General features: G+C 31.6%; 1 protein-coding gene across 1 annotated transcript; it reads right to left on the bottom strand.

Moving 5' to 3' along the window:
• Window positions 1-27,387, bottom strand: LOC109580215 (E3 ubiquitin-protein ligase rnf213-alpha-like). Its single transcript, XM_019993147.1, has 79 exons — window positions 27,078-27,387; window positions 26,903-27,034; window positions 25,631-25,842; window positions 24,922-25,292; window positions 24,634-24,872; window positions 24,353-24,586; window positions 21,880-22,060; window positions 21,438-21,505; window positions 21,099-21,393; window positions 20,957-21,055; window positions 20,786-20,911; window positions 20,285-20,459; window positions 19,437-19,721; window positions 17,428-18,014; window positions 17,227-17,380; window positions 17,012-17,179; window positions 16,855-16,961; window positions 16,512-16,802; window positions 15,674-16,461; window positions 15,535-15,623; window positions 15,410-15,487; window positions 15,255-15,361; window positions 15,074-15,212; window positions 14,831-15,032; window positions 14,116-14,335; window positions 13,836-14,061; window positions 13,588-13,771; window positions 13,383-13,536; window positions 13,289-13,344; window positions 13,052-13,240; window positions 12,871-12,999; window positions 12,694-12,826; window positions 12,389-12,651; window positions 12,257-12,339; window positions 12,077-12,210; window positions 11,949-12,029; window positions 11,768-11,902; window positions 11,548-11,720; window positions 11,279-11,501; window positions 11,003-11,230; window positions 10,783-10,913; window positions 10,594-10,737; window positions 10,099-10,537; window positions 9,972-10,057; window positions 9,780-9,927; window positions 9,625-9,732; window positions 9,493-9,578; window positions 8,539-8,715; window positions 8,378-8,477; window positions 8,119-8,322; window positions 7,833-7,966; window positions 5,853-6,814; window positions 5,628-5,794; window positions 5,390-5,575; window positions 5,134-5,342; window positions 4,979-5,087; window positions 4,833-4,933; window positions 4,531-4,782; window positions 4,364-4,478; window positions 3,944-4,321; window positions 3,778-3,897; window positions 3,628-3,726; window positions 3,520-3,570; window positions 3,266-3,472; window positions 3,139-3,211; window positions 3,060-3,094; window positions 2,898-3,004; window positions 2,218-2,549; window positions 2,084-2,172; window positions 1,985-2,042; window positions 1,755-1,924; window positions 1,573-1,711; window positions 1,439-1,522; window positions 1,213-1,393; window positions 875-1,169; window positions 641-826; window positions 503-589; window positions 293-459; window positions 1-245 (listed from the first exon to the last, which is right to left on the bottom strand). Exons 1-79 carry the CDS (start codon window positions 27,341-27,343, stop codon window positions 92-94), a joined length of 14,874 nt encoding a protein of 4,957 aa, XP_019848706.1. The 5' UTR covers window positions 27,344-27,387; the 3' UTR covers window positions 1-91.
• Window positions 27,388-27,399: the final 12 nt, after the last annotated feature.

Below are 27,399 nucleotides of genomic sequence, written 5' to 3'. Positions count from 1 at the left end.
TTTTTCTCTCAAGGACCAAATCAAATTTTTAAAATAATTATTACTACTACTAGATCTAAATTAGTCTATCTATAACAAACACACCACAGCACTATGCTGTACTATTTTTGTGATGTCTTTGGTAAGTCACAAGTTTTTTCCACACAGCAATGATATGCTCCATTGAAATTGTTTCAATCACTTCAAACTCTTGTTTTAAATTTTCAGGAAATACTCCAAAATATCCTTCTATACATTCACCAATCCTAAATAACAAATGACTTACATTTTGTGCCATTCTAGCAAAACTCACTTCCAATTAGATTCATTTTCCTGAGCATTTCTCACATGAACTTCAATAAACTCATTTAGTGCACTCAAAACAACATCCAAATTAACTTGCTGCAACTTCTCATCAAGAGCTTTTAATTCTTCAGTCTCAATTGGTTTACAAAAACAAGACAACACACTAAAAGGTGCCTAGACAAGAATTATAGCAATTATTACATATTTTTGTAGATACCTCATTAGTAATAGTGAGCTCAATTGCTAGATTGAGTGAGACCACTTTCCACAAAGATTGAATCTGTCCCAAACAGTGGCCTCCAATCTTAAAATACAATTAAGCTTTATAGTAAATTGAAATTATAAATTTGCTCACTGTAGTATTAAAGCTCTTAATGTTTAGCAGCTCAGCATACTTAGCTATTAGCATATTACCATTTTCTTCACCTCCTGCAGCTAAAAATCCCATCACTATTTCTAAGTGGTCCAAAGCCTCCCTTAAATGACGAATAGAGTTTAGCTTAGAAGCCAGCTCATTTTTGGCATCATCTTGCAATGGAATCTAATAAAACACAAGTACAACATGACCATATAAATCTGAAGTGCTTACTGTTGGTTTAACTTTCTTTTCTATTTTATCAAATTTTTCTCCAGTATAAACATCTTTTCTATATTCTGCAAAGCAAATGTCATTTTTTATCAGAGGCTTTCCATATACAAATTCGTTTAAAAGCTGTTTTTCAAGAGCTGCAAAATTATACTCAACATCTGTTTGACTATTCCCAACAGTCAAGGAATAGTGACAATTTCGTAATATGATAGCTTTTAATTTGTCGTCATAATTCAAAAGCTGTGATTTGTGGAGATTTTTTAAATCAACTCTTCGGTCACCTCGATAAGATCTCCTACATTAAAATAAATATTAATTTAATGCTTCTGTTAACTTACCAGGTTTTTGCAAAGGAGTGCATTTCACGAGTAAATTTTAAACAAATATTGACAAACTGGTTATGTATTGTTACTAAAAAGTTAACAAGAGCTGTTGTACAGCAATCACTACGAGGCAGTAGATGAATCAAGGTAGTGTCATCAACAAAAGTAGTGTTAATACATTCATCAGAAAGTAGTTCTAATGTTATTGGTAGCATTAAAAATGTAACCAAAAATAACTGACTTTGTGATTGAAGTCGTCCTCGGACTAGATTCCATGCTTGCCTTAACTCATGTATTAGTTCCGCTAATGTCTCTTTTTCTTCAGCTAAAAGCAGAAGTTTAAAACAAAATTACAGGTATGTTGATCACCTATACCTTGTGCGCCATTTAAAAAGTCTCTAATAGTAAGTTTCAATAACTCTTCTCGACTTGATCGGTAGTGATGAATGCTATATAAGGACCCCTGTAATTTAGCAATTGCTGGCAAGAATTTAGTAGCTCTAAGGCATACTTCCTAAATAAAATCTTTAAAATGATTTGGCAATTTAACTTATAACCTCTCGTAGAAAAAACGACAAGGCTGGGTAAGTATCAGTAAGTTCTCTAGCTTCAATTTGCTGACTAAGATACTCCAATGTAACTGCAGGTCTATATTTCCACAAGTGATGAATCATGCTTGGATTATGTATATTTCTTTCATAAACAAAATCTAATAACTTTGGATGATCTATACATAATAATTACAAAAAAACAATCAAAAATGATAACGGCATGTATACTGACATACTTGAATGATCATCTTTCATTATCACTTCTCTTGAATCTGTAATATTCTTGTGCATTTCCTACAAACATTTCAATGAAGAGATGTAAGGTATTAAGCTACTTTTAGAACAGGTTGTATGTAAGCACTATTGAAATCTTTTTCCCATTTTTGCCTATTTTCTGATGTCAATAATTTATTGACAGAAAATTCTAAAAAATTGGTAGCTAAAACTATCTATAAACTAATACTTTTACCTCTTGTATCCATAGTGATTTTAACCATTATTATATGAATGAGAAGAATGGCATCATCAAGACCAATGGATAATGCTTCACACAGGCTTTCAAAATTCATTAAAAGATGTTGCCAAAAAAATTTTGGTAAACTGTCAGGAGGAACATCATCATGTGTCATGATTTGGTGAATAGATTTTATCAAGTGACTTTTTGAGCAACAAGTCCAAAGTAAAGTAGAATGTAGCAATATTTTAAGTATAGTACAAGCAGTTGGACTCAGTGATCTCTCAGGAATTGCTGGTGATGATATAGGAGTTCCAAGAAGATATCCTGTTTGAATAGGTTCACCTCTGCAAAAATATTAGTGTAAAAATATTTTTTAGGATTGCTTTCAGTATCTTGCATGCGTTGTTGGTGCTTATTTTGTGTCACTAAGGTCTATATAAAGGCATCTTAATTGTTATTTTTTTCAATACAAGTTTATAAAAGAAATGTAAGAATTGTATACAAATAATATACAGATATAAATTTCATGCAGGTAAAAACAATCTTAGGAATGACATGGGAGTCAAACCCCAGTAGCAAAAATAAAATCAAAGAGTAGTTTAAACAACACATTCTGTATACATTATTAGCATGCAAGAATGCATATCAAAAGGAGTTAGCTATACATATTCATGGTAATTTTATCAAATAACCTTATTTTGTTATCTTCCCTTAATTTATGGTTTAAGCCTCCAATAGTAGTTTTAATTCCCATCTTCTCACATCCTGAACAAAATGCTTCTACTACAGGTGAGCCACACTAAATGAACAATTACAAACAATTTAATGAAAATATGGATAATAGATCTATATACCTCAGTAACCATGTAAGAATGACCATTTGGACAAACTAAATATAAAAATTACTATTGTTACTACCAGTAAAATGCATACCATAAAACTGGCCACGAAATATTCGTCTTGCCTGCCCAACAAAGTCTTCAGGCATAGCAGGAACATAAATGCTCTAAAATAAATTTTAAAAGTACTAAAATATCACAATGATGACTATTTCAATCACTTTTAACTTCTCAGGGTCAGCTATAATATCATAAAAGAAAGATAGTAAGTTACAATTTTTCTTTGAAATAATTCCTGTTGCTATGTGTACTACAACTGCAGTAAAATTTAAATCTTCAGTGCTTCGTTCAGGTTGAACAAACAATTGTTCAACTGCTCCTTGAGCACAAAATTGATTGTCAATGAGAGCAATTGTTAGTTCTTGTAACTATAAAATTAAATTAAAAAATAATGTCAAAATACTGTCATAAATACATTATGGAGACATGGTTGGTTCCTTGCAAATTTCCTTAATTCTTGCATGATCTATGTAAATGTATTATCATTAGCGGGCTAACAAATATAATAATTGATTCTACTTACATTTATTGAAATTGCTGCTCCATTTGTCTTGGAAAATGTCAAAGTCACTTCCATAAATATGGCTAATGCAAACAAAAAAGGATTTGTTGATATTTCAACCTATTATGATAATTACAACGATACTGCTGTTTATATACTTGAACATTTTACTTTTAAAGAATCAAGTGATTGCTTGAGGTCTCCTTTATTAGACATTATATCAATCAATAAATGCCTTACGCTGCAATACTTTGAGCCATATAATGAAAAGTAGTCCATTAAATGAACTGACTAAAATTATAGCATAAAAACAGAGAAGGAGTAGCAATACCCTTACTTTATCATGACCAAAAATTCTTTCAGGCAAAATCCAGCTAAAAGAAGGTTTACATAAAAGCCTTTGAACACCCATTTCTCCACATCTTCTGTACAATACTTTCAAGAGGAATATTTTGGGTCCAGCAGTTTCACTATTGATGTCACTTCGTTTACACATTCTTTCAACAGATGAGCAAAGTTCTTGATTTTCTATTACTTCTTCTAACTTGGTGACCAAAAACTCACATATATGTGTCAGCAAAAATCTAGTACAAGCAATTGTTTCAATATTTAGTAGACTAAATGATGTCTCATCTACTCCAATCAAAGTGCTTTCATTTTTAGTTAACATGTCTTGAATAATTTTCATTGATATGATAGAACCATACAAGGAATTCTGTTTAAAGAATAGCAATAATTTTGCAGTATTGTAACTAACCTCATGAAGTTGACAATATGTAAGTTTCAGTGAATTTAAGAAACCATCACTTTCTGTTCCAAGATTTTGGGCTTTTGCCATATATTTCTCAATATGTTTTCTTACATTATTATAGCTAGATATTTAAAGACAAAGCTATGAGTAGTTGCATTATTTAAAATACTCACTTGTGGTCTAGCAAAATTTGTAAAATAAATGAGCGAACTACTGGTACACTGTCATTAAATTTCTCTTGCTTTAAAAAAGGTGTTAGTTCACGTGTCTGAGCAATGGTTTCATCTTCAGATGAAACTGAAAACACAGTTTCAATCAGTTTATCAATCAACTCATCCTCAGGTGGGCCATACTTCATACAAATATCTGATATGACAGCGACATAAAAATTAATGCAATTTTGAGAAAAATTATCAGCTTCTTGACTAAAATATAAAAACAAAAGAACAGTTCATCCAAAATATGAATGTCTTACCTATGAGTAGAAGTAAATTGCTTGTACATTAGTGACAAGTATTGTTCAAGAGTTCTAATCGTATCTTTTTTGGTAAAATCACAAGGTTTAGAAACAAATGACTAGGATTTATAGTATGACTTCAATATTTACATTAAATTACAAACCGTTCTAATTCTGTTGGTGAACTGTAATAATTTATCAAAGTATTGAATGTGATCCTTTACAACATGTTCCATAAACAAGTGTAACACTTGAAGACCATGCCACTTTAACCTATACAATTAAAGGCTTTAATGGCAAAGCATTAATATGAATGTACCTTGAAGTAACAATCAAGTCTCTATTATCATTACTTCCCTCACTTTCTGACTCCACTAGTTCATAAGAATATAAAGCTGTATCAATTAAACTTGACACTTGATAAAATTGGTGCAATTTGCTGACAGCAGCTGCCGGTGATCCACGCAAAAATTGATGGTCGTCATGAAGTACTTCCAAGGCAGCAATAGCTGCCAAGACATTCAAAGGCTGCAAAAAATGACATCAAGTTATAATAAAAATAATAATATACTCACTAATTTTTTCTTTAATAACAGTTTATCTAATGTTCTGGGAAAGAAAAATACCATTTCTTTAAAATTACTGATCTCCTTCTTTTTTTGGTCAAGAACTTGGTGAACATTTTTCAATACGTCAAAAAATTTTGCTGAACCAGACCAATTATGTAGTGCTAAAGATTCCATAATGGTATTAGAAATAATCTGCAAAAAATAGTACATTCATAACTTTGTACAAAGTAGTATATAGCTTTACATCTAATATCCTTTTATTTATTTTATCATTCCTGTAGGTATGACACCATTTAATCTGAATAAGGTCATAAATATATCGTTCTTTCATTTCATCAAAACTGGTAATATCAATTTTACTGAGCAAGTCATATGTCAACAACAGGTGATCTGGAATACTACTTGACAAATCTGAAGACAAAAAAATGGATTATAGGTATTCATATAAACAGCAAGTAGCTCTACTTACCCGAACTCTGGCCTTGAAAGTTTAAAATGGCATCAATTCCACACTGTATCTCTTTTGAAAAGGGAAACTTGCTATGATAGTCATATACCTCATTTCCGAATTTGTAAGGGGAAGATGCTAAATGATTTTTAACAAGTTCAGAAAAAGCCAAAATCCAAAAATTCCTGACACAAAGTGGAACAGAACTATTGCTAGGGTCAATTAGTTTCAAATTGTAATTCCTGTCAGTAAAAGAAATAATTTGTGCCAGGATTTCATTAACAATTTTATCAAGACTCCGTAGAAGAACCTTCGCAAAGGCTCCTCCTTTCTGTAACTCTGCTGGTTGCAAAGCAACTTCAGTAACCCAATTTTTGTGCACAACTTCATTTCGTTTCAATTGCTCAAAAATACACTTCACAGTTTCATTGTAAAATGCTGATGCAGAGCTTTCTACCTCAGATAAATCATCATTGCAGCTAACAGAGGGACTGATCATCAGCAACCTGTACAGAATATTGTTAAGATCATGACTTCTTCCTTCAAATTTTGAATTAGGAAACAGAAATGAAATAGCTTCTGTTATGTTTTTGTATAGAAACCTGCAATGGTCAATGGTGCCACAATGAAGGGAATCTTTATTAGGATTATGAAAAAGCAAGCTGAGAGAAGTGTCACTAAGAGCTAATGAAACAGGACAATAGTTCCATTCAGGACTGAAGTCATCAATATGAGAACAGATCCAATCACCTCCAAGAAAACTGACAAATGATGATTTACTATTTTCTCTTGGTATCAGAACTGTAAAAAGAATATGACAAGATGTTTGCCGCTCAGCTTCAAAACTAGAATTAAATGCACCAGTATTCATGTCAGTAAATATATCATCCACTCTGTATTTAGCACATGCAAGGAGATCACTATTTAAGTGGCCAGAATCACATTGAATTATTAAAAGAGATGTATTATTTTGAAATGATTCCCTAAATAAAACAGTAAAGCACATCAATATTTGAACATTTTTCTAGTGATTGAAAGCCAATGATTATTACATTATTTTGTATTAGACACTCCTCTACAGCTGTAGCAACTATTATTCCTTTGTTAAATAAAAATGATTAAAAGATTGACACGAGGATTCTAAACTCACATGGCCTGCATGCAATGTATGTACTCACTAATTGTATGGTTCTGCTATTTAAGCTTATGTGAAAGTAGTGCATTCTCCATCTTAATTTTAGTTGCATATTCTGGTTGCTGATCAGTTATTTAATCAAGAAAGTTTATCATTACATTAAATTATAATCAAGCTACTGTATTTCTTGTGATAATTTTACAGTACTAGATCTATTCATTAAAAAATTTTTATTTCAGAATTTAAGTAATAGTTTATCTTTGTAATGCTCTATTCAGTTGAAAAGAAAGGCCAATTTACAGCAATGTGTAAAAACTGGAAGTGTGTGTAAATGTATGGTGTAACACAAGAATTGAAACTTTTTCAACTCTTATGTTACAACATATTTTTTACAGGCACTTTTGGTTGTAACATATTGCCCTGTAAATCAGCCCAAAGAGTTAGTCTTGGTCTTCACTGCACTACAATCGGCAATTAGCAAGTGAAAATACACTTCTTCTAATTCTTAATAAAATTTAAATTTGAACAACTGCACATTTTCACTAGCAAATTATCAATTTTAGCATAAATTTTCTTCTTAACTGAAAAGTGCATCACGGATGGAGCTAAGAGGCAGGAAATATTATAAGTTGAACTTGATGACTAATAATTATATTGCTAAAAGAAAATAGGAATGGCATTCTATATGTAAACATGCATATATTTCAGGCTTCAAAATTTGTACTAAAAATCAATCACAAAGTCAAAGCAAGAGTGGTTTGGAAATATAGGCTGATTGGACTCAATAAAGTTGCTACAGTTGCATTGGAACACATAAAAATTTGAATACTGATGTTGTACAAACATCAGTATCTCACTCTATCTACCTGATTTTCCTTGAAAATTCGAATTCTGTGTCAAACTCTTGTAAAATACAGACATCAACAGAACCTTCTAACTTTAAAGTTTTGTGAATATCCCCAACTTCCTCTTCTGACAACAAATCATTACAGGTAGTTACCTAAAAACGTTAGATCTCAATTCTAAACTAAATTATGAGAATGCATTTTGAAGGATTAAACATTTGCAAATGGATGATGCACTCAAAATTAAATGTTTGTTAATCTTACTAAAATTATTTACTATATTTTACTTCAATAAAATTAGACTGACCTGCATCCTGCAACCTTGCCTATCTGATGATTTATTTATGTGATATAACAAGAATTCTTGTAATGACTGATGGTGTTGCTCATGAATGTATATTGATGCTATTTTTTGAAATTCATTTTCATCAATATTTTCACTTTGTTTGAGGCGAACAAGAGCATCAGGAGTTGCAATTTCCAACAGCAAAAATTTGCATTTATCTAATTGCTTTACAAATTAATAAGTCTCAAAATTAATAAATAATTAAGTCATTCTATTGTACCTTTTCAAAATCATTTTTTTCCATCATTCTTGATGCTTTAAACACTACAGCTGCTGGTGTGTCAGTTTGAAAGCCAATAAACGAATCAGAGGGTTCAAATCTATAATTGTTACCAGTACATATTAATAATATTACATTTTTACACTGTATAGTATAAATACTTTCTATTAAATCCTTCTGTGCAAAACTTCTGTATCCATTCATTTAGTTTCTGCTCTATACTTAACTGTTCTTCTGTAAGAATGGTAGATGTAACAACAAAGTGTTTTTCAAGCCTATTAATTAATGCAGTTGGAAATTCTTGATAAACTTTTTCCTTTTCTGCAATTAATATCAACCTATTGAAATTATAAAAATTTGCAAGTTTTATCATAAATAGTAATAAAATATGGATTTGTATTAAAAGTAAGGTAGATCTGTGTGTTTCTTGACACTATTGTGTGCAAAACTATTACAATAAGGCTCAAAACTGTAAACTTCTTGAAAAAAAGCATAATGAATCAATATGCCATGTATAAAAAAATTTGCTAATTTTGTGAATTTTATGTCAATGCTCCATTGTCTTTTACTTAACATTTCTCGTGTGTTTTTTGTTTATCTATTATCTATTTTCTCTCTCTTTTTGTCTGGTCTGGTGTTATCAATTGTTGCCTGTATTCCATAATTTTTATCAGGTTGGCTTTGACCTCCTGTAAAGCTTATAACTTAATTTGTGAAATTAAGTTCCCTATGTCTTAACTTGTAATTTCTTGAAATATGCTTAGCAAGAAAAGTTTCCCAAAATTTTATATTCACAAAATTCTAGTGCTGTACAATACTTTTAAGTCTCATTCTCACTCTTAAATGATCAAAAACACAAAAGGTTGGAATATTTCTTTGTTATACACTGATATTCTACTGTGCTACACATGAATGATTAGCCAACTAATGATACAAACATGAAGTAATGAAAAGTTTTAAGTAGCAATTTAATTTTCAATGAGCACAGGCTCTTTAAAAATTTGTGCTGTGATTAGTTCTATTTAAAGAATTATTGACACAAAGTAAGATGCTCATTCAACCATTATAGATCAATACTAGCACACTAGAATATAGGACAAATGTATGTTGCATACTTGAAATTATCATGAACATGGCACTTCACACGATGATTCTGGAGGCCTAAATCAACGAATCTCATGTTTCCAAAGTATACATAATACTAAGTGGAATCATTCACACACATACAACCTGAATAAGAATCTTACTTGATTTAATGCATCATACAAACTTTCGTATAAATGATCTAAATTTAACAAAACAACAGTTCTTCCAGTTTCCATACAAACTTTAATGTTGTTAATATTTCTATACACCTGAAATGAACATATTATATAGGCCCAATTTTTTTTTATAAAATTACTTGTGTAAAATCTTTATCCTTTGGAAAGCTACTACCAAAAAGTACATATGGAGGTTTATCCTGTTTTAAAGAAGAATCCCTAAGAAAATGTTGCAAAGTTTGAAGAGCAGAATAATTTTCAGTTAAAAAGAGCAAATAGCGACTTTCCCTAAAAAAAATTTCAACAAAATGCATATTGAAATTGAGCTCTACCCATGTATTGTTCTTTCTTTATTAAACAAACTTGAAACAACTAATCCACTGGCTGAGTTATCAGGATTAATAATAAATGGCCATAGCTATTCAAATTAATTAATTAATAAAATTCCCTGTTACTTACTTCATTATCAAACCTCTTATTGCAATATTCGTCAACCATTTTTTCAAATTTTTCGTTAATTTCAGGGTATTTAAAGTCACCTTTCTGATAACAATTACTAAATTCAATCTTTTGATGATCTATAACATCTTGTGACGTTAAAATTTGTTCCTCCTGCTCTTTTTCAAGCATGTTCTTGAAATCATGAAATAAATTTTCTGACACAACATTAAACATAGTTTCTTTAAATTCCTCTTTAAGGAAGCCACGGCATTTTTTTCGACTCTCATTTTTATCAGGATGTGGGCTAGGACAGAGTTTTTTATTGAAGAGCTCAATAATATCTATTTCAGCATCAATGGGAAATCCACTGAAATTTCTTAGAATGACATGTTGAATCTGCTTTTCATTTGGTACTTGTTTTGCTGCCTTGCACATCCAGAACAACATTTTGACTAAGCTATCACAAATAATTAGCATAATTAAAGTTATATCTATGAACATTATTACACATACCTATAAAAGTCTCGCAACCCAAAAAATTCTCTCATTTTCTTCTGTTCCTTCAATACATTCTGATAGGCTTCAGCAAATGACTTGAAATACAATTTCAGTGATTCTACAATGGTTTTATCCATGCCTTCCTCTGAACATATTTGTCTAAGGTTCATTAAAAAATCATTCCATACATTTGCAATGACATACAAGGCACTTTGCTCCAGCTCTTCTTGTGATGGGTCGCCACGAATGATCATAATGCCACGATTCATTTTAGCTGGATCCAATGCCCAGTTTGATATTCCAATAAAACCTACTCGCTCCTCTTGATCAATAACCTAAATAATACAACAACCGCATATTTGTAAGATTGAATATTAAAAGTTAAGTTTCTTTGTACATTACAACCACTTAAAATTTAATTTACTTCATCTACAGAGTAACTATTGCCTTCAGTTCCATCCTCTAAAAGTGGATGTAATACTTTTAATGGTAAACTAGGAGAGTCTTCAGCCAAGCCAACTTCATCTAATACAACAACTGCAACATATTTAGACTTGTCCCATGTGGACTGAACATTAGACGCTTGAGAAAATAGTTTCAAAATGCTTTCTGATGTTGATAGCTGAGAGCACTGATAAGAAAAAAGTTGAACCTGAAAAAAAATTATTTTCAATTTTCCATTTAAAAAGAAAACAATTACTTCTTTAAGAGTTTTAAGGAATTCAGATTCTGAATTTTGCCCTTTCAATGAGTTGAGAATAACAGACTTTGCCAATGACTTTGAACTTCCCGGTTTACCAACAAGAAATAGTGGAATTCGTAATGAAATGCAAACTACCATCATAAAAACATTCTCTCGAAGAGCATTATTTCTGGCAATATTCCTTCCTAATTTCATATTGTCCAAAAATACCTCTTGGCAGCTATAAATGGTAATACATGACTGTTCAAACTTTTAATTCATTATACCATTTTATTTCATCACGAAATACTGAACCATTACTTTGTTTTCCATTACTTTGTTTTACATGAATAGGCTTTTTAAAAACAAGTAAAACATTTTCTTCAAATTCCTCTCTTGACTCCAGCCTTGCATGATAACAAACACCCAATGTAAAAATAAGAGCTCTAGTTACTTTATTCTAAACAATAAAATATTTAAATGATATCTAATGTTAATAAACAGTACTTCAATAGGCTCATGGTTTTTCACTTTCAAATTAATCTCCTTTGTAAGAACACTACCATTTAGTAACTCATGAAAAAAAATAAAGACAGTCACAGCTCTATCAATATCTCGTAGACTAACAAAGCTACATTCACTCTGTAAAGCATAATAAAGTAAAAAATAATTATTAAATTTTAATAACCTCTTTATTCCTCATAAAATTCTGAGACCATGATAAAACATCACTAATTGAATCTACATACTTTTTCAAGCTATGCTGTATCTATAGTGCAAAATCATGAAAACCAAAATATAATATAATAGACAAACTTTGATCTCAACAATTTGCTTTATGTATTGTTGTTCAGCACTTTCCTGTATTCCACCAAAATCAAATATTAAAGATTTCATGCTAAGAGGTAATTCATTAACTCTATAAACCAAATGCCTTAAAGGGATTTGTTCTATAAATATACAGAAAGATAAACATCTTAAAACTAGTAATCATACCAAGTATATGTGATGCTTGAGAAGACTTGGTGGAAAATCCTAGTCCAGCAGATTCCAGTCTCTTAATCATTACTTTACTATGCCTAACATAATAATAATAAAATTATTCTCTAATAAACAAAAAATTTTTACTTTCTGTATGGATTGCATGCAGCCACAACTCTAAGATCTCGGTGAATTTTTCTACCAAAAATAGAGCCATCACACATAATTTCCTTAATAAGGTTGATATGCTCAGATGTGTTGGCTTCATCAAAGAATAATACAGTTCCAAACACAGGAACAGATTCTTTACTGTCACAAGCTACTAGTCTTCTTAAACATGTTTTTTCTGCTAAATCTTCAGCTTTTCTCACAGCTTTTTCAATGTCATCACTTGTTGTTCCACCATGAACCTAAATTAAAAAAAAATTAGTACTGATAATGGGGGAGCTCACTTTCAGTACAACAATACATGAGTCTACATCATTTTCATGTTCATCATCTTGTGAAGCTATTTTGCACAAATATTTAAGTAACCTTGTCTTTCCACAGCCAGTTTCACCCATAATAACAACAGGAATGCCAGAACTATAAAATCAAACTGAATTTGTATTTTCAAAATGGTAAATAACCGGAAGCGCATTAAAATTGCCATCATCTTCATAATATTGTCAACAGTAATGACATAAGATGGATCTGGATCGTAGTAGTCTTTCAGTCCAATAACTGTGGCTAGTTTTTGCAAAAGAACATCTTTATTCCTATATAATCAAAGATGTTATTATAATATCAAACTCATTGAAAATTTTATACCATCTGTAATAATTTTCAGTCATGTCAAGGCGTTGAACAATTAATAGCTGCCTTAATTCATTAGACATTACATCAGGTAATATTAACGACCCAGTTCTAGGATCAATAGCATGACACTCTTTACTGATGCAAAATCCAATAAAGGTAAATGTTGTTTGATCTTTGTTGAAAAAGAGGTAAGGGTGACAACTATATGGACAAGAATTTTATGTAATTAATTTAATAAAATTAGGCCACCTTTCATTCCAAGGGTGAGAAATTAGTGGAGAGGCACTGTTTGAAGCTGTAAATTCCTAGAATTTTTCATTAAAATTCAGATTTTAAAAGTTACCTTAGACATTTCTATCATCATTTTAACGACAAAACTTTTAAAGCCAGAACTCAATGCTACACAAAAAATTGAGTTCTCAACTGCTTGTAGTTGCATATTTAGAAATTTCACAAAACTGTCAAATTCAGACCAAGACTTTAATATACTAACAGAACTACAATAAGGAATACATTTATATATAAAATAACACACAAAATGTTATTACTTTAATATCACTTGAATGAATCTTTTTGGATTTTTCATTACATCATACTTATTAAAGGAATATGAATCTAAATTTTCATTGCTCTGATACCGATTCAAATACTGATAAACCCTCTGATATTCATTGGAATGAAGTTTCTTTTCATCCATCCCAGTATTTTCATCCATCTCAGTATTTTCATCATCTACATTATAATGGTGTCATAATGCACAAATAAAAGTTTCTAGTAGATCTACATGTCAACTCACATGCATTGGACTTGTTACTATAGCGACATTTACTTGGTGATGAACACGATGCTTTTGGAAATAAATGCAACAAATTGTAAGTAGCTTCATGATTTTGGCGGTCAGATAGAGTAACTTCAATAGTATACATTTGTGAAATTTGCCTTCTCCACGTATTTCCTCTAAGATCTTTCAAATAGCCCAAAACAAGAACATAAAACAAAAAACTTTCCACTTTTTTCAGCATCTACAAAAATATTACAAGAGTAGATTTATATAGCATAAATGGCAATAAACTTACTGTGGATGCAATATCAAAGTGAATAATTTTTGTATCATCTTGTGTCAGATCACTAAGCTTATTTAAAATATTATTATAAGGAACATCAGGTCCATGAATAGGGATTCTTATTATTGGTATTTCAATATTTAATGAGTTCATCAGCCTTTCTCCTAAACGCTGAATATATAATGACTTTCCATTCCCAGGATTTTTAGATTGAACAATACGGACATAGGAACTAAAGTAAAGCATAAGTCATGAAAATCAGTTGTAACTGCATAAGCTTCCAGTTACTTAAATTGATAAATGCAATACATAAGAAAATCTTAAAGGATTATTTAAAATCAGTCAATTAGTTATTTACTAATTGATTACTGTGTAAAAATACCAATAAAATTTCACAGACTCAAGGTAACAAAAGATGCTTATAATACAGGTAGACTAAAATTTATAAAGAGAGATCTGTAGTATTGCCAAGAGACTCTCTTAATTGTCATTGAAAACCCAAAACAACAAACTGAACTTGTGAAGACCAGTACAATAAACTAATCATTATAATAATCATAATAGTAAATGTCTATCGGTCTATTGATTGGTGTGTGTACATGTGTGTGCGTGTTATGTGAGTTAATAATAGTCACAATCAACAGATTGTTGTTCATGTACATTTACACAGATCAAGTAACCAGCAGTAAAATGACGCCATGCAGTCAATAATTATAAAAAAGCTTACCAATGTGGATCTACAGAAGATGCTTGTATAGCAGAAGAAATTGTACCAATACTTGTATGCTTTGGCTTAATAAGGTGATGTAGTAGATATTCTTTTAGAATAGGTCCTGATATATCAGGATTACTCCTTTTGTAAGAATGTAATGCAGTAATAAAATGAAGAGAATCTTCATTATTACTACATAACAATACAAGACGATAGCCTACAAACTCATAAAAACTAATTACAAATACTATAATACACCTTTTTTCCCCTGCTTCAATCTGTTAAGTTCTCTCAATGATTCTTCACATGTAGAGTATGATAGTTTTTCACCATGAACTAAGCAAAAAATTCTTTTATGTCCAGGATCAAAAATAGCCCTGCGCCATAACAAAATTACCTATAAAAATGGTTATACTATAAAATAAAAATGTTAAAGTACCTCTTCAGCAGTTGTCTTTTCATTACAAATTAATACTTCTTCTTGAGTTGGAAGAGGCATTTCTTTGTCTTTGGAATAAATCATAAGCACTGTTTGTAGGATTTCAGCTATACAAGTTTATGAAAATTCAAAAAACACACACATAATTAGCTAACCACTTGATGTGACATACAAATTAGGAAATCCAGGATAAAAGTCAATTGCACTTAAGTGCCTATTTCGTGGTATAAGCTCTGTTACAAAAACACTCAAAGTATTCTGACTTCTTTGATAGTCTCACCTATTTTTTGATGTGCATTCATATTATAATTAGTGAGAACATGCATTAAATTAGTGAGACTTAAATATCCATGAATTTCCAAATCTAACCTGTAATAGAAAAGGTCAGGAGCAGTACAATAAATACTATATTTTTTTACATTTCTAAATGTTTTGGATCAGCAATAGTACTATCTCTCTTAGCTGTGTCGGATGAAATCTTTTGAACACTTGTTGGCTCTTCTTGAGTTTTACGATTACTTAAAATAATTTTCATAAGTTCATCCGTATTTGGCTTCTGGTCTTCATCTTCAAGACTAGCAAAATGTTTCAGAATGTCATCAGTCATTATAGCTGTAGAATTTTGTTTCCTGCTTATAATTTCAGCTAAACTCCACAGTTCATCAAGCCCATTAATTTCTGTAAGTTCAACATAAATAAGTCGCTGATCATCAGAAAGCTCCTTTTCCAACTCATCAACTGTAACATCACTAGCTTCAGATTCAATGTTAACTGAATCCCCAGCATTAATAATTGATGTTTCACTGACATCACTAATATGACAATCTGATTGCTTCCAAGCTTCTTTTAAAATGTTATTCATATCTTGAGGGTCAACACAAGGATGAATGCATTGTAGAAGAGCACAAGTTTGCTTTGTCACTGAAAAGGAAATATCTTCATCTGAAAACACAGGATGCAATTCTTTACGTAGGTGCAATAGTTGTTTCATTGTAAAACTATTAAGAACATGATACTGGTTGCGAGCAGCATCTACAGCTTCACTCCAGCGAGACAATTGTTGAGACATATATCTCTGATCTGTCTCTAATAAAGTTAGCTCACTTTGACTGAATGAAAAGTTTCTCTGCCAACCAATATACTGAACACAACCAAGTTCATGGAGTTTAATAAGCATATCAGCAATTATACAAATAGTATGGAAAACCTAATTTGATAACAGCAATGCACGTACAATCATTATTGAGTAGTACTTACATTCAAAAATCTCTGTACATCTGATACTTCCGCACATTGCCCAGCAAATAGCACTAGACGACTCTCAAGATCTTGTAGTTGCTCGAGATCATATTGCTTTGTAAAACCACCAGAATCAACTTGTAAATATACTACATCTGATATTTGATAACAAGCTTCCTTGACTTCACACCCAACAAAAAACTCCCCTTTAGCAAGAATAATTTTCAACTCTTCCAAAGTATTGACTTCAACAGCTCCATGTGTATCTTTAATATTTTTAAACCATTGTAAATTTTGAGTACAATCTTTCTATAAAGAAAAAAAATAAACATCATTCTCAACATTTAAGTATTAAACAAACAATGAGAGAAGGGAGCTCTTTTTTCCTTTCCAAAAAAATCCAAAGATTATGACATAACTGAATAAGCTTCATAGACTGATCATCACTGTTGTTATCCCCACCACTACCTGTAGAAAGGAACTATGACACTGTAAACAGATGATAAACTGGAACAAACCTAATGATTGCTGTATTGATTGGCTATTATTTTTTATCACAGGAATAAAATTTGCAACAGAGTTGCCCACATATCTGAGAGCATTTAACTTTTTAATATTAAGGTCATCATCAGCAATGGTACCAGAAGTGTATGCCACATCAATAAAAGTTTGCAAGTCAGGAAGATCTAAATATAAATTTCCAAAAGATAAGATTGTAGTCAATAACTTATACCAGTGAAGCCTTGTGCTATCCATTGAACAATTTCCCATGATTCAACTAGATCATGTAAACAATTCTTTTTATCTTCAGCAGATACTACTTTCAACTTCTCACAAGTGCTTAAAACATACTCATTTACATCATTTAGTGTAGAAATATATGTATTCTAAATTAATATTATATTATTTTTGTGACAATAAAATTTTAACATACCTGTTCAGCAATAGATTCCAATAAATGAAAGCTTCCTGTCCATTGCAAGCAATCCTTCAACTTCAGTAGGTTAGCTGCAGTTTCTTGATAGTGCCTGAAACGCTGGTAAGTGCTAATTTTTTTAGAAACACCGCGAATCCAAGTATTTCTTGCAGGGATCCTTGCAGAATATTTAGAGCAATTGCTCAATGCTTTCTGCAAAGCCATTAAATAATCTTGGATTGTTTCTTGGTCAAAGCTTGGGAAATAAATGACTACATCAGAAACAATTGCTGACCCATCATAGCATTTATTGATTAAACTGAGGCTGTCATCAATTGCTGGTGACCAAACAAGATCAACAAACTGCTGCTGTGATAAATTATTATCTGTTAGTTTCTCCTGATAGGTCCACCAAATTGTTCTAAAAATTTCACACTTAATCATCACATAAAAAGTATTTATATTTTGCATTAAAGCACTATCTTTCCCCAGCTCAGAGCTTAATAAAAAAATACAGCGATTTCCAGTAGCCCAAGTTGGACAAATTTCATTTATTGCAAGAGAGTTTCTATCTCGTGACAAATCTTCTCTCATTTTTTCATAGCCTATTGAACAAAAGGTGATGGACACATGAACATTAAAAACTTATACAATAAAATTTTATTGTATATGTGATATACATAAATCCTCATGAACAATAAAATATATCATATAAAACACGCTGATACCATAGATATAATACACAGAACAGGATTAGAAACAGGATCACATGAACGCATTATCCATTGAAACACTCCTAGTTATATTGGAGCCCTGGGCAGGTGCTTGATTGTTGCCCAGGCCTCCAACTGTCCCTTTTCAAAAAGTTTGTGGGACTCTAGCAACTTCAGGAGACGGTGAGACGCACTAGTATGAGCTTTTATGGCTACTCTCTGAGGATCTTTAGTGCATTAAGACATTTATTAGTGCTTAAACAGAAGTTTTAGAAAGTTATGGCATGTCAAAACAAAAGGCCATATTTCAATGGCGTCAGTACTCTAAAACTATTAAACGCAGTCCATAACAAACATCACAGTGCACTGTAAGAGGTTAAGAAGTACCATAAAAGCAAATATTTAGTTACAAAACTATCAGATATCGTCTGGAGAGTCCCACAAAGTATCTCCATTCATCTCTATTACGGGACCAGTTCCCGGCAAACTAGGAGTGTTTCAATGGGTAATGCGCTCACGTGATCCTGTTTCTAATCGTGTTCTGTGTATTATATCTATGGTGATATAGGTTATTATACCCTTCACCTCAAATACTTTGAATTAATATTACCCTTGGATGATATCAATTCAAAGTATCCTCATGTTTTAAATAACACATATAAAGTGTTTTAAAAATACAATTAAAAAATTAAAAACTAAGAAAAAAAACCTTAAGTTTGGAGACATTATCTTAAAGGTACTAGAAGGTCGCTTTGTGATAAAGATCTCTTTTAAGCCATTTATAAGGCTGTAGAAATCTAGCACATAAACTATAAACTGCATGAGTGAATCATCTGTAAACAGCTTTATACTACAACATGCAAAGCAAATCAAAAGGTCCAAGTTTTTATTGCCAGAACTAATATAAATTTCTGACCCAAAAACATTCTCAACAGATTTAAAATTTTTTGCACAAATGAATAAACCATGCCATGCACAGTACTCTGAAATAGTTTTACCACAACAGACATATGCAACTACATGTATTTATGAATATCAAATCTGACTCTTGTACACATGGAGCAAACAACTCATCTGCTGCTTGTCAAAACTCAAAATGTTTGCAGCATTGCTACCATTCACAACTGCAGCTCTAATGCATATGATGTAAAAAATTTCTAAATTTGACAGCATTAATACAAACAAAAATCTACAACCCCTTATCACAATTGGTATGAACATATACAAAAGTATTTCTAAAAATTTATGCTGTATAAGGGACAAGTACGTGAAATAAACTGTGTAACAAGGCTGATGATATAGTTTAAAACTAACCTTTAAAGCATGGACGCAAACTGTGAAATAATGTTGACACAACATCTACATACTCTTTTAATGCAACAATCACAGTCTCTAATGAGCATATGTTATCAACTGAAACACCAGAAGCTTTCCATAAACGTTGAGTTTTCTCTTTTTCATTGACTAATTGACTAAGTTCGTTTAGTGTAATGCTGCCATTTTTTAAACTACTTTCAATATCAATTATTTTGCTATGTGCCCATTTAATAAGAGCCACTGACTCTCCAGTCATTTCTGCAATAACAGGATCATTTTGAACTATAGAAATAAACAAAATAAGAACAATTAAAGTAGCAATTACTTTTATGTTATCTAGAATTAATCACCAATTTCTGGATGCATTCATATTTACTAGGTATAAAATATGCTTGAATTTAAAAGTGCAAAGCCCACACAGGCCATCTTAAAGTACAGTGCAAGCAAACTTATTTACAACACTTCAATTTACAGTAAAAATGTACAGAAATTACTTATATCGTACATTCATACAATATTCAATTGAGAGTTGAACTCAGACCATGAAGTTTAATATTTAATATTATTTTATAAACATGGAATTCAAAATATGGAAACTGGTGATTTACTCAGTTTAACATGTGTTGCCATGCAGCTGGTTTATTGTGTGTTGAATTAATTAATTCCACTAAATTTTATTAACATTAAAATAAGAAAATAAAAGTTTGTAAGCGACATGTACAAAAATTTAAAATAAATATTTGAGGCCATGAATATTCGAGGCCACAAAATAAACCAGCTATACAATATTTTAATTGTAGTGGCATCAACAGTTTTGATTAATATAAAATAAATTGATACAATACCTGACAGTTCAATAAAGTTGGGCCACACTTCCCAGTTTAATAATTCATCAGTAGTCAGTTCACTTCGAACAAATGGACCACCATGTCGCTTCATAATGAACTGAGAAAGAAGTTTTCCAATTTTAGCAACATATTTTTTTTGTTTCATTAATGTTGCTACAGCATCTTGAGCCTCCTAAAAGTAAATCAAAACAATAATTAATGCCTGAACGAAAATTGGCCCTGGGGCATGCATGTATATAGATGTAGCTATTTTATAATGTTATTAAAATGGTAAATAAGCCCACAAGAAACAAAATACTGCAGTACAAGATGAGTTCTTGGCCTGAATAATATTTGGCAAATTTACCTGTGAGAAAATTAAATGGTAGTTTATATTGGGCAATTTTGTTCCAAGTGTCATTGAGAATGCTCATATGGCAGATTTTAAAAAGACTGTATCTATATAAAACTACCAATTACTAATACTAATTCCTCGCAAATTACATTACTCATGCTTACATTTCCTTTAAGTGATGCTAATCCATTTAATGCTGTGACAATAAAAATATCCACTATTCCTTCAGGACAATTTTCATGTTTAACTACTTCTAAAAAAACAGCGACTTTTGATTTGTTTGAAGATACCTGTTATACTCCAGTAAACACAACAATAATGATTATTGATAAAACCTCCTCGGTCCTTGCTTCTAAAAGAGCTTTAAGCTGGCGGGTCCATAAATCTGAAATGCATTCAGGACATTTCACACACTCATATAACGATATCCAAATCTATAATATATACGTAAAAGGCAAAATAAATTTATAAAAGTACCTGAAGCTCTTCCTTAACTTTTTGCTGCTTAATACCTGTAGCCCCCCCAAAACTAGATCCACCAATAACATGATGATGATTAAACCATGAGATCAAGATGTCCAGCATTTTTTTGATGTGACTCTTTGTATCTGGCTCTTCTTCATTTTCATACATTTTAGAAACAAGGTATAGGTAATAATTAATAATAGCAAAAAGAACTGTCTGATGATGCTTTTCAGTTGACTGAATTTTTTTAAAAACTATCTCTATCAACTTCACTGAAATTTGATACAATTTATCAGCATTTGTTCTCCTATATAAACTAGAACATTAATAATAATGAATATTATCACTAACCATTCCTCCTTTTCCAGCTGACTTAAAGATATTTCCAAGTTTTTGATGCAAAGATTCAAAAGTGAAGCCTAAAAGGTATTAAAATAAAATAATGTCAAGGCCAACAAAATTTGCTACATAGAATGTTCAAATTTTCATTGCATTAAATTTTAGTCCACAATTTTAATGAATGTATTTAGGTATAAAGTGAGCCCAGAAACATTACAAAATTGTGTATCAGCATTAATAATTTCCCAGTACATTGTTAAAATAGAGGCTAAATTTTTGTCACACACAAACTAAAGTAAAATGCACAATAGCTATGTTTTAGCTGGTGCATGGCTTTTTTCTTTACAACAATTATGTGTATATACAAAAACATGAATATCATTAGAAAGTTCACCTATCATTATACATAATAACAGAATTAGCCAATACATGTATATCTAATTGCAAAAAATACCACATTTTCCTTGATTCCTTTGTCTTTGTAAATATGAATCAAATATGAAGTAATCAAAAATGGAGGTGCAAGAGGAATGATAGTGTGCAACTGATCTTCAGGACATAAGTAAAGAACAACTTTCATCAGAACTGGATCAAATTTCATTAGATCTTCAAGAGACAAGTAAATATCTTTAAACCTAATAAGAAGAAAATCTCTCATTGTTGCTAACAAGTTCAGCGGCAACAAAACAAAAATGCATCGATCTGAAAAATATTGTTCACAACTAAAATGGTAAAAAGTAGAAAATGAATGTCAGGCGGGGGTATACAGTGGAACCTCTGATAACGGAACTTCTCTTTAACGAAAACCTCCTTATAATGAAAAAAATTAAATGTACCAACTCATTTCCCCAGTTTTTCAATGAAAACGGACCTCCCTTTAACGAAAATTCCTTTGTTACGAAATAACGAAAGCTTTTTTTTTTACCAAGATGCCATTTTACTTCCATTTAATGGAAATTGGGCATGGCCACGCATGCGCACTAGTTCTGTGACGTCATATGATATCATAAGCAATTAAAAAGAGACCTGCCCATTGTAAAAATGGCGTCTTTCTTCTCCTCACATTATGCTCTGTCACTCTTATTTTGCCATCTTACTATCCAGGAGCACAGATAATTGCCTTTAATAGCCTTTCCTTCATTTAGAAACATATTCTGCAAACTTATTTTCTAATTCTCTTTTCTTGTTCTGCAATTTGTTACCCAGCTTACTCTGCTGTCTACTGCCCCTCATTTTTTATAAGAAGGTAAAGTCTCACATTGGGGATGCCTCGTTTACAAAACTTCCCTTTAATGAAAACCTCTATGTAATGAAAAGATTCTTGTGTCCCAAAAGTTTCGTTATTCGGAGGTTCCACTGTATCTAGAAATTGAGACAGCTGGAGAGTGCTGAGGTGCACAAGTCTGCATGTGTCCAGTCCCAATGCTACTCAATGAGTGTCAATGAGTCTTATATTTAAGCTGCTTTTAAAAACCACTCAATACTGCTGATAAATATATAAAAACATGTCAGCATGGTGTGTTTAAATGAATGACAGTATTGTTAAAAAAAAACTATTAGTACAAACTAAAATGGCTAATGTTCCATCTAAAACATAAAATTACCAGCACCTCACTACTGCTGAGTCATACTATCTAAAGTTGATCCATTGTCACAAAAATTGTTTTGTGGAAAGAGAAATTGACTGTCTGGAGGGAATCTTAAAGTAATGCTGAGAGCAAGATTTAGATGCAAACTTTAATTATCCTCTGATTATTCATTAATAAACTAAAAATTCTTAATTATAACTAACTAAAAGTATTCTCAGAAAATACAAAACTAACTACAACTATTTTGAAATATTAAAAAATAACTATAACTAAAGCTAGCTAAAATCAAACGAGACACCATTGGTACATTGGCCTCACCAAAACAAAGAAAAAACAATAATTGTTTTACATGTATGATTTCAAAACTAATTTGTCCTACATATTACAATCCAGCGAAAGTGTGAAATCTTGACTGCTAGAGTAATGTGGTGGCTCTTAGACTAACTGCTGGAAGAAGCTTGAGTTTTTTGGACTTCTACTCAGTGCACAAACACATTTTTTTGCATACCAACTCTTGTCAAGCGTCTGAAGTTTATAGACTTATGCCACTCTTTCTAAGGACAAACACCTCATGTAAAGTCAAGAGGTAAGTGATTTTAGGCAATCATATCTTCAAAACAAAAAAAGTTTCAGCAAAATGCTATTATTTTTTCAGATCAAGTTTCTGTGACTCTCTAAAGATACTATGAAGCCCTGTTACTCAAAGCACGAAAAAATCCATCAAGAACCTGCTACATTTGGCAAAATTAATGGCTTTTGGTGCCTTCCACTGCCAGTTATACTTAATAAAGTAGTAGAAAGTAACTTTTTAAAGCCCATGGAGAAGTTTTGGTGATTGTAGGTGAGCCCCTTTTAAAACCACAGAGCCTAGAAGTGAGAGTTGCGGTGGACAGAATGAGTGAACAACAGACACAACACTTAACTACATACATGTAGTCCTCGCCAATGCTAATTACTAATGAGGCCAAAAATTACACAACTAACTATTAATATATAGTTGAGAAAATACTCAAAAGTGAAGAGACACTTTTTGTAATTAAAATTTTGTATGAAAAACCTGCATGATACCCTATGTATATTTAAGCCTTTATGTGTACCACATATCAGGAAATTTCGGAGGAAATTAAACTTGGCAAATCGGTGCATGTACAAACAAAACCACATGCAAGGAAAACCCAGTTGCAAGTATGCTGTCAACCAGTTGTCACAGCAATTAAAGTGCCTAATGAAATAATGACAAATGGCTATCACACTGCTACTAAAATCACAATCAAAAATCGAACTTAGCAAAATTATACTATCACAACAGCAAAATAAGCCTTATAAACAAACATTTACCTGGAATCTTTCTCCTGCAAATATTTGTGAAAACTACGCTTATTATCTTTAATAGTTTGCCAAAAAGTCCACTCCATCTCAAGATTCATTTCAATAGGCACAAATGGTTCACTTATTCCTCGTAAAAAATGGTAAAGTGGGAGGGGAGTATTTCGTAGCCAGTCAATACTCTTCCCTTGAATCAGCTTAATGAACTGACGGCATAGCCTTTCAACTGATCTATGCAATTCTTTCCTAATTAAAATCAAGGTGAAACGGTAACTCTGGTACATATAACTTACTTCAAATCAATATTTGACAAACAACTCAATAGATTTCTGTAAGCAGAGTTGCCTTCTTCATCAGGCTTAAGGTACAGAAACTTCATTAATAACTTTAATGTATCTTGTGGTAAATTTTCTACAATATCAAAATCAGAAAGTAACAAACAAAAAACTGCGCCAGGAATAATAGACTGATGATTTGATAAAGACTTGGACTCCAATTTTTTTGCCAAATCAACTATCCAGTCAGACAAGCACTATTATTACAGTAATTCAATTAAAAATAATGCTAATAAAATAGAATACCTCTATGAAATTTCCATCAGCAACAAATGACTTGTTTTTTGCATAAACATATTCCACAATTTCCACTTGAGCTGTTATGTCATATAACTGCTTATAAACAAGCTTAATTTTCTCATATAATTCTTTGATTAATGATGAACTAAGAGCAAATGAGCATTTTAATAACTCACACTTAAACTTATGTAAGTGAAGCCTTAGGCTTATATTCCTCATATCACAATCAGTAGCAGGAAATTTTGGTTCTAGTGTATAAGTTGATGTGCCAGGAAATTTTTCTTTCAAATGTTGTTCAACAGCATCAAGGCGGTTCTCCACTTCATGAATGATCTTTTCTCTAGGGTATATTGGTACATCATATTGGCGAAATGTAGCTACAATATAAATGTAAAGAAAATATTACGAGTAAATTTTGTTCTTAAGTATAAAGACACAATACTGTATAGTTGTCAATCAGAAATTTTATTTGCATACTTTTTTGATGTGTGCATTTTATAGTAATACTATAAAATGCACACAACAAAAATTCTATTAAGGAATAATTTGAATTTTAAAATTCCCAGAAAAAAAATTAATAAACCAAAATTTGGAGGGTTATTTAGTATTTGTAGGTTATACATAAATATAAGTTGTTAATCACTCTCACACATTGTACTTCATGTAGTTAAATCTCTTCCACAGAATCACAATTATTTCCCATGAATAGGCTTACTTTCAGGATACAAGAAATTCTCTGGAATTTTTAGAACACGAGAAACAGCATCATCAAAGTAGTGTAAATCTTCCCAATGATATTTTGGATCAGAAAGAAGAAGAGATGACACATGATATTTATAAAGCAAGCAAAATTTGCATTTTTTGATTGTATCAATAGAAACTGAAACCTTTCCTTGAAAAAGAATGTATCCTGAATATGTAGGTTCACTAAAAATTATTAAAAATACTTGTTAGTCACAAACAATATCACACATGACACTTTTCATTAGACGGCAGCAAAAGATGCTGCATATATCTGTCCCCTTGTACACTGCATGCATTATAACTATTAAAAAATTGTCTCTAAACAGGGTATGCTTCGTCTCATTTCTCAATACTATAAAATAATAAAGCAGTTGCAGTGACGTCACTTTTAATGAGCAGCCTCACTCACTTATGGCAATAAAGTTCATTCTTCTATAACATGTTTGATACAGCCCAAGGCAAAAAGGAGTAAAATTATAATAGTATAGTAAGCAGAAAAGTAGTGATAGCAATAATTTTAGGAATAAGATACTATGTTCAATTTGGCCAGGTCACTGGTTCTCTATACAAGGACTTTGGGTCTAGGCAAATAAAAGAGTAGCATGATAGCCATGCTCATAGTTAGGGAGCCTGCAGAAGAGTTTATAGCACTGTATAAGTGAATGGCAAAGTAGACATTTTGCTATACGGAGGTAATTACATATATGACGCATGCTGTGACGTCATATGAAACCACCCATACAAAATGAGTAGATAGTTGACTCAGTTTGTGTGGAGATTTGATATTTAGAGACCTATAACAAGACCAAGAGAATTTGTATAGGGCAGGCTCAAAAGCAGGGGAGAATAAAATTTGATACCTAAATTAAAATATTTATGGCTATACAATATATGTATATGTAATACTTGTGTGTCACATAATACTGTACAAAATGACTTATTGGCAAGGAATTAATATTGGCGATTAGAGATTTTATGAAGAAATTACCAATATAAATCCGCCATTTTGTTTCAATCTGAGTATGCTCAAATTGCCAATATATAATTCGCCAATTAACTTTCCACTGGCAAATTTGCCAAATATTACTCTCGCCAATAAATCATCTTGTACAGTACAGCACACTGATTTAGTTTGATTAATAATTTGACAAAATTACTACACAGCTAGTGTGCAGAAATGCCCAAGCCATTTTATGTTACAGCTCCCAATTATCATTTATGCATTATGACAAATCAAATTTACCTTTTAATTTCTAGAGGGTGATACATTTTAGATTCTAAAAACTTAACACAGACATCTCCTCCTATCCATCCCCACAAATGAGCAGGAAGAATCGTTTGAAATATAATATGCAATACGTTTCTTGCAGCAGGCCTGTCACTATGTAAAAAAAAAACAAACTAAAATTCTGACTTACTTTGCAACTTCCATAGCCTCCGATGGTTTAGAGCACGTTGACAAAGGAAGACTACTCTTCACCTCAGTTACTTTATCAAGCAAGTCTTTCTGAAACTTGGCTGCAAGATTCGAATCCTTCAAACGTTCGCAGGTAAGAGAAAGGAAAGATTTGCCGTCAATCTCATTATTTTCAATATATGATAACACTCTCTTCCCGAAATCCTCTGCTAAATAGCTGACTAACTCAGCGGTGTTAAAATCAATGCTAAAATGCTTCTCAGACATAACAGCAATATATTCTTCTAAGCTGCGCTCGTGGACTGATTATCTAGCCTAAATCT

The sequence above is a fragment of the Amphimedon queenslandica genome, unplaced genomic scaffold, assembly GCF_000090795.2.
Source record: "Amphimedon queenslandica unplaced genomic scaffold, v1.1 AMPQUscaffold_13501, whole genome shotgun sequence".
In the NCBI taxonomy this organism is placed as follows: Eukaryota; Metazoa; Porifera; class Demospongiae; order Haplosclerida; family Niphatidae; genus Amphimedon; species Amphimedon queenslandica.
Note: the sequence above shows the minus strand (reverse complement) of the source record. Positions and strands in the feature narration are given on the sequence as shown.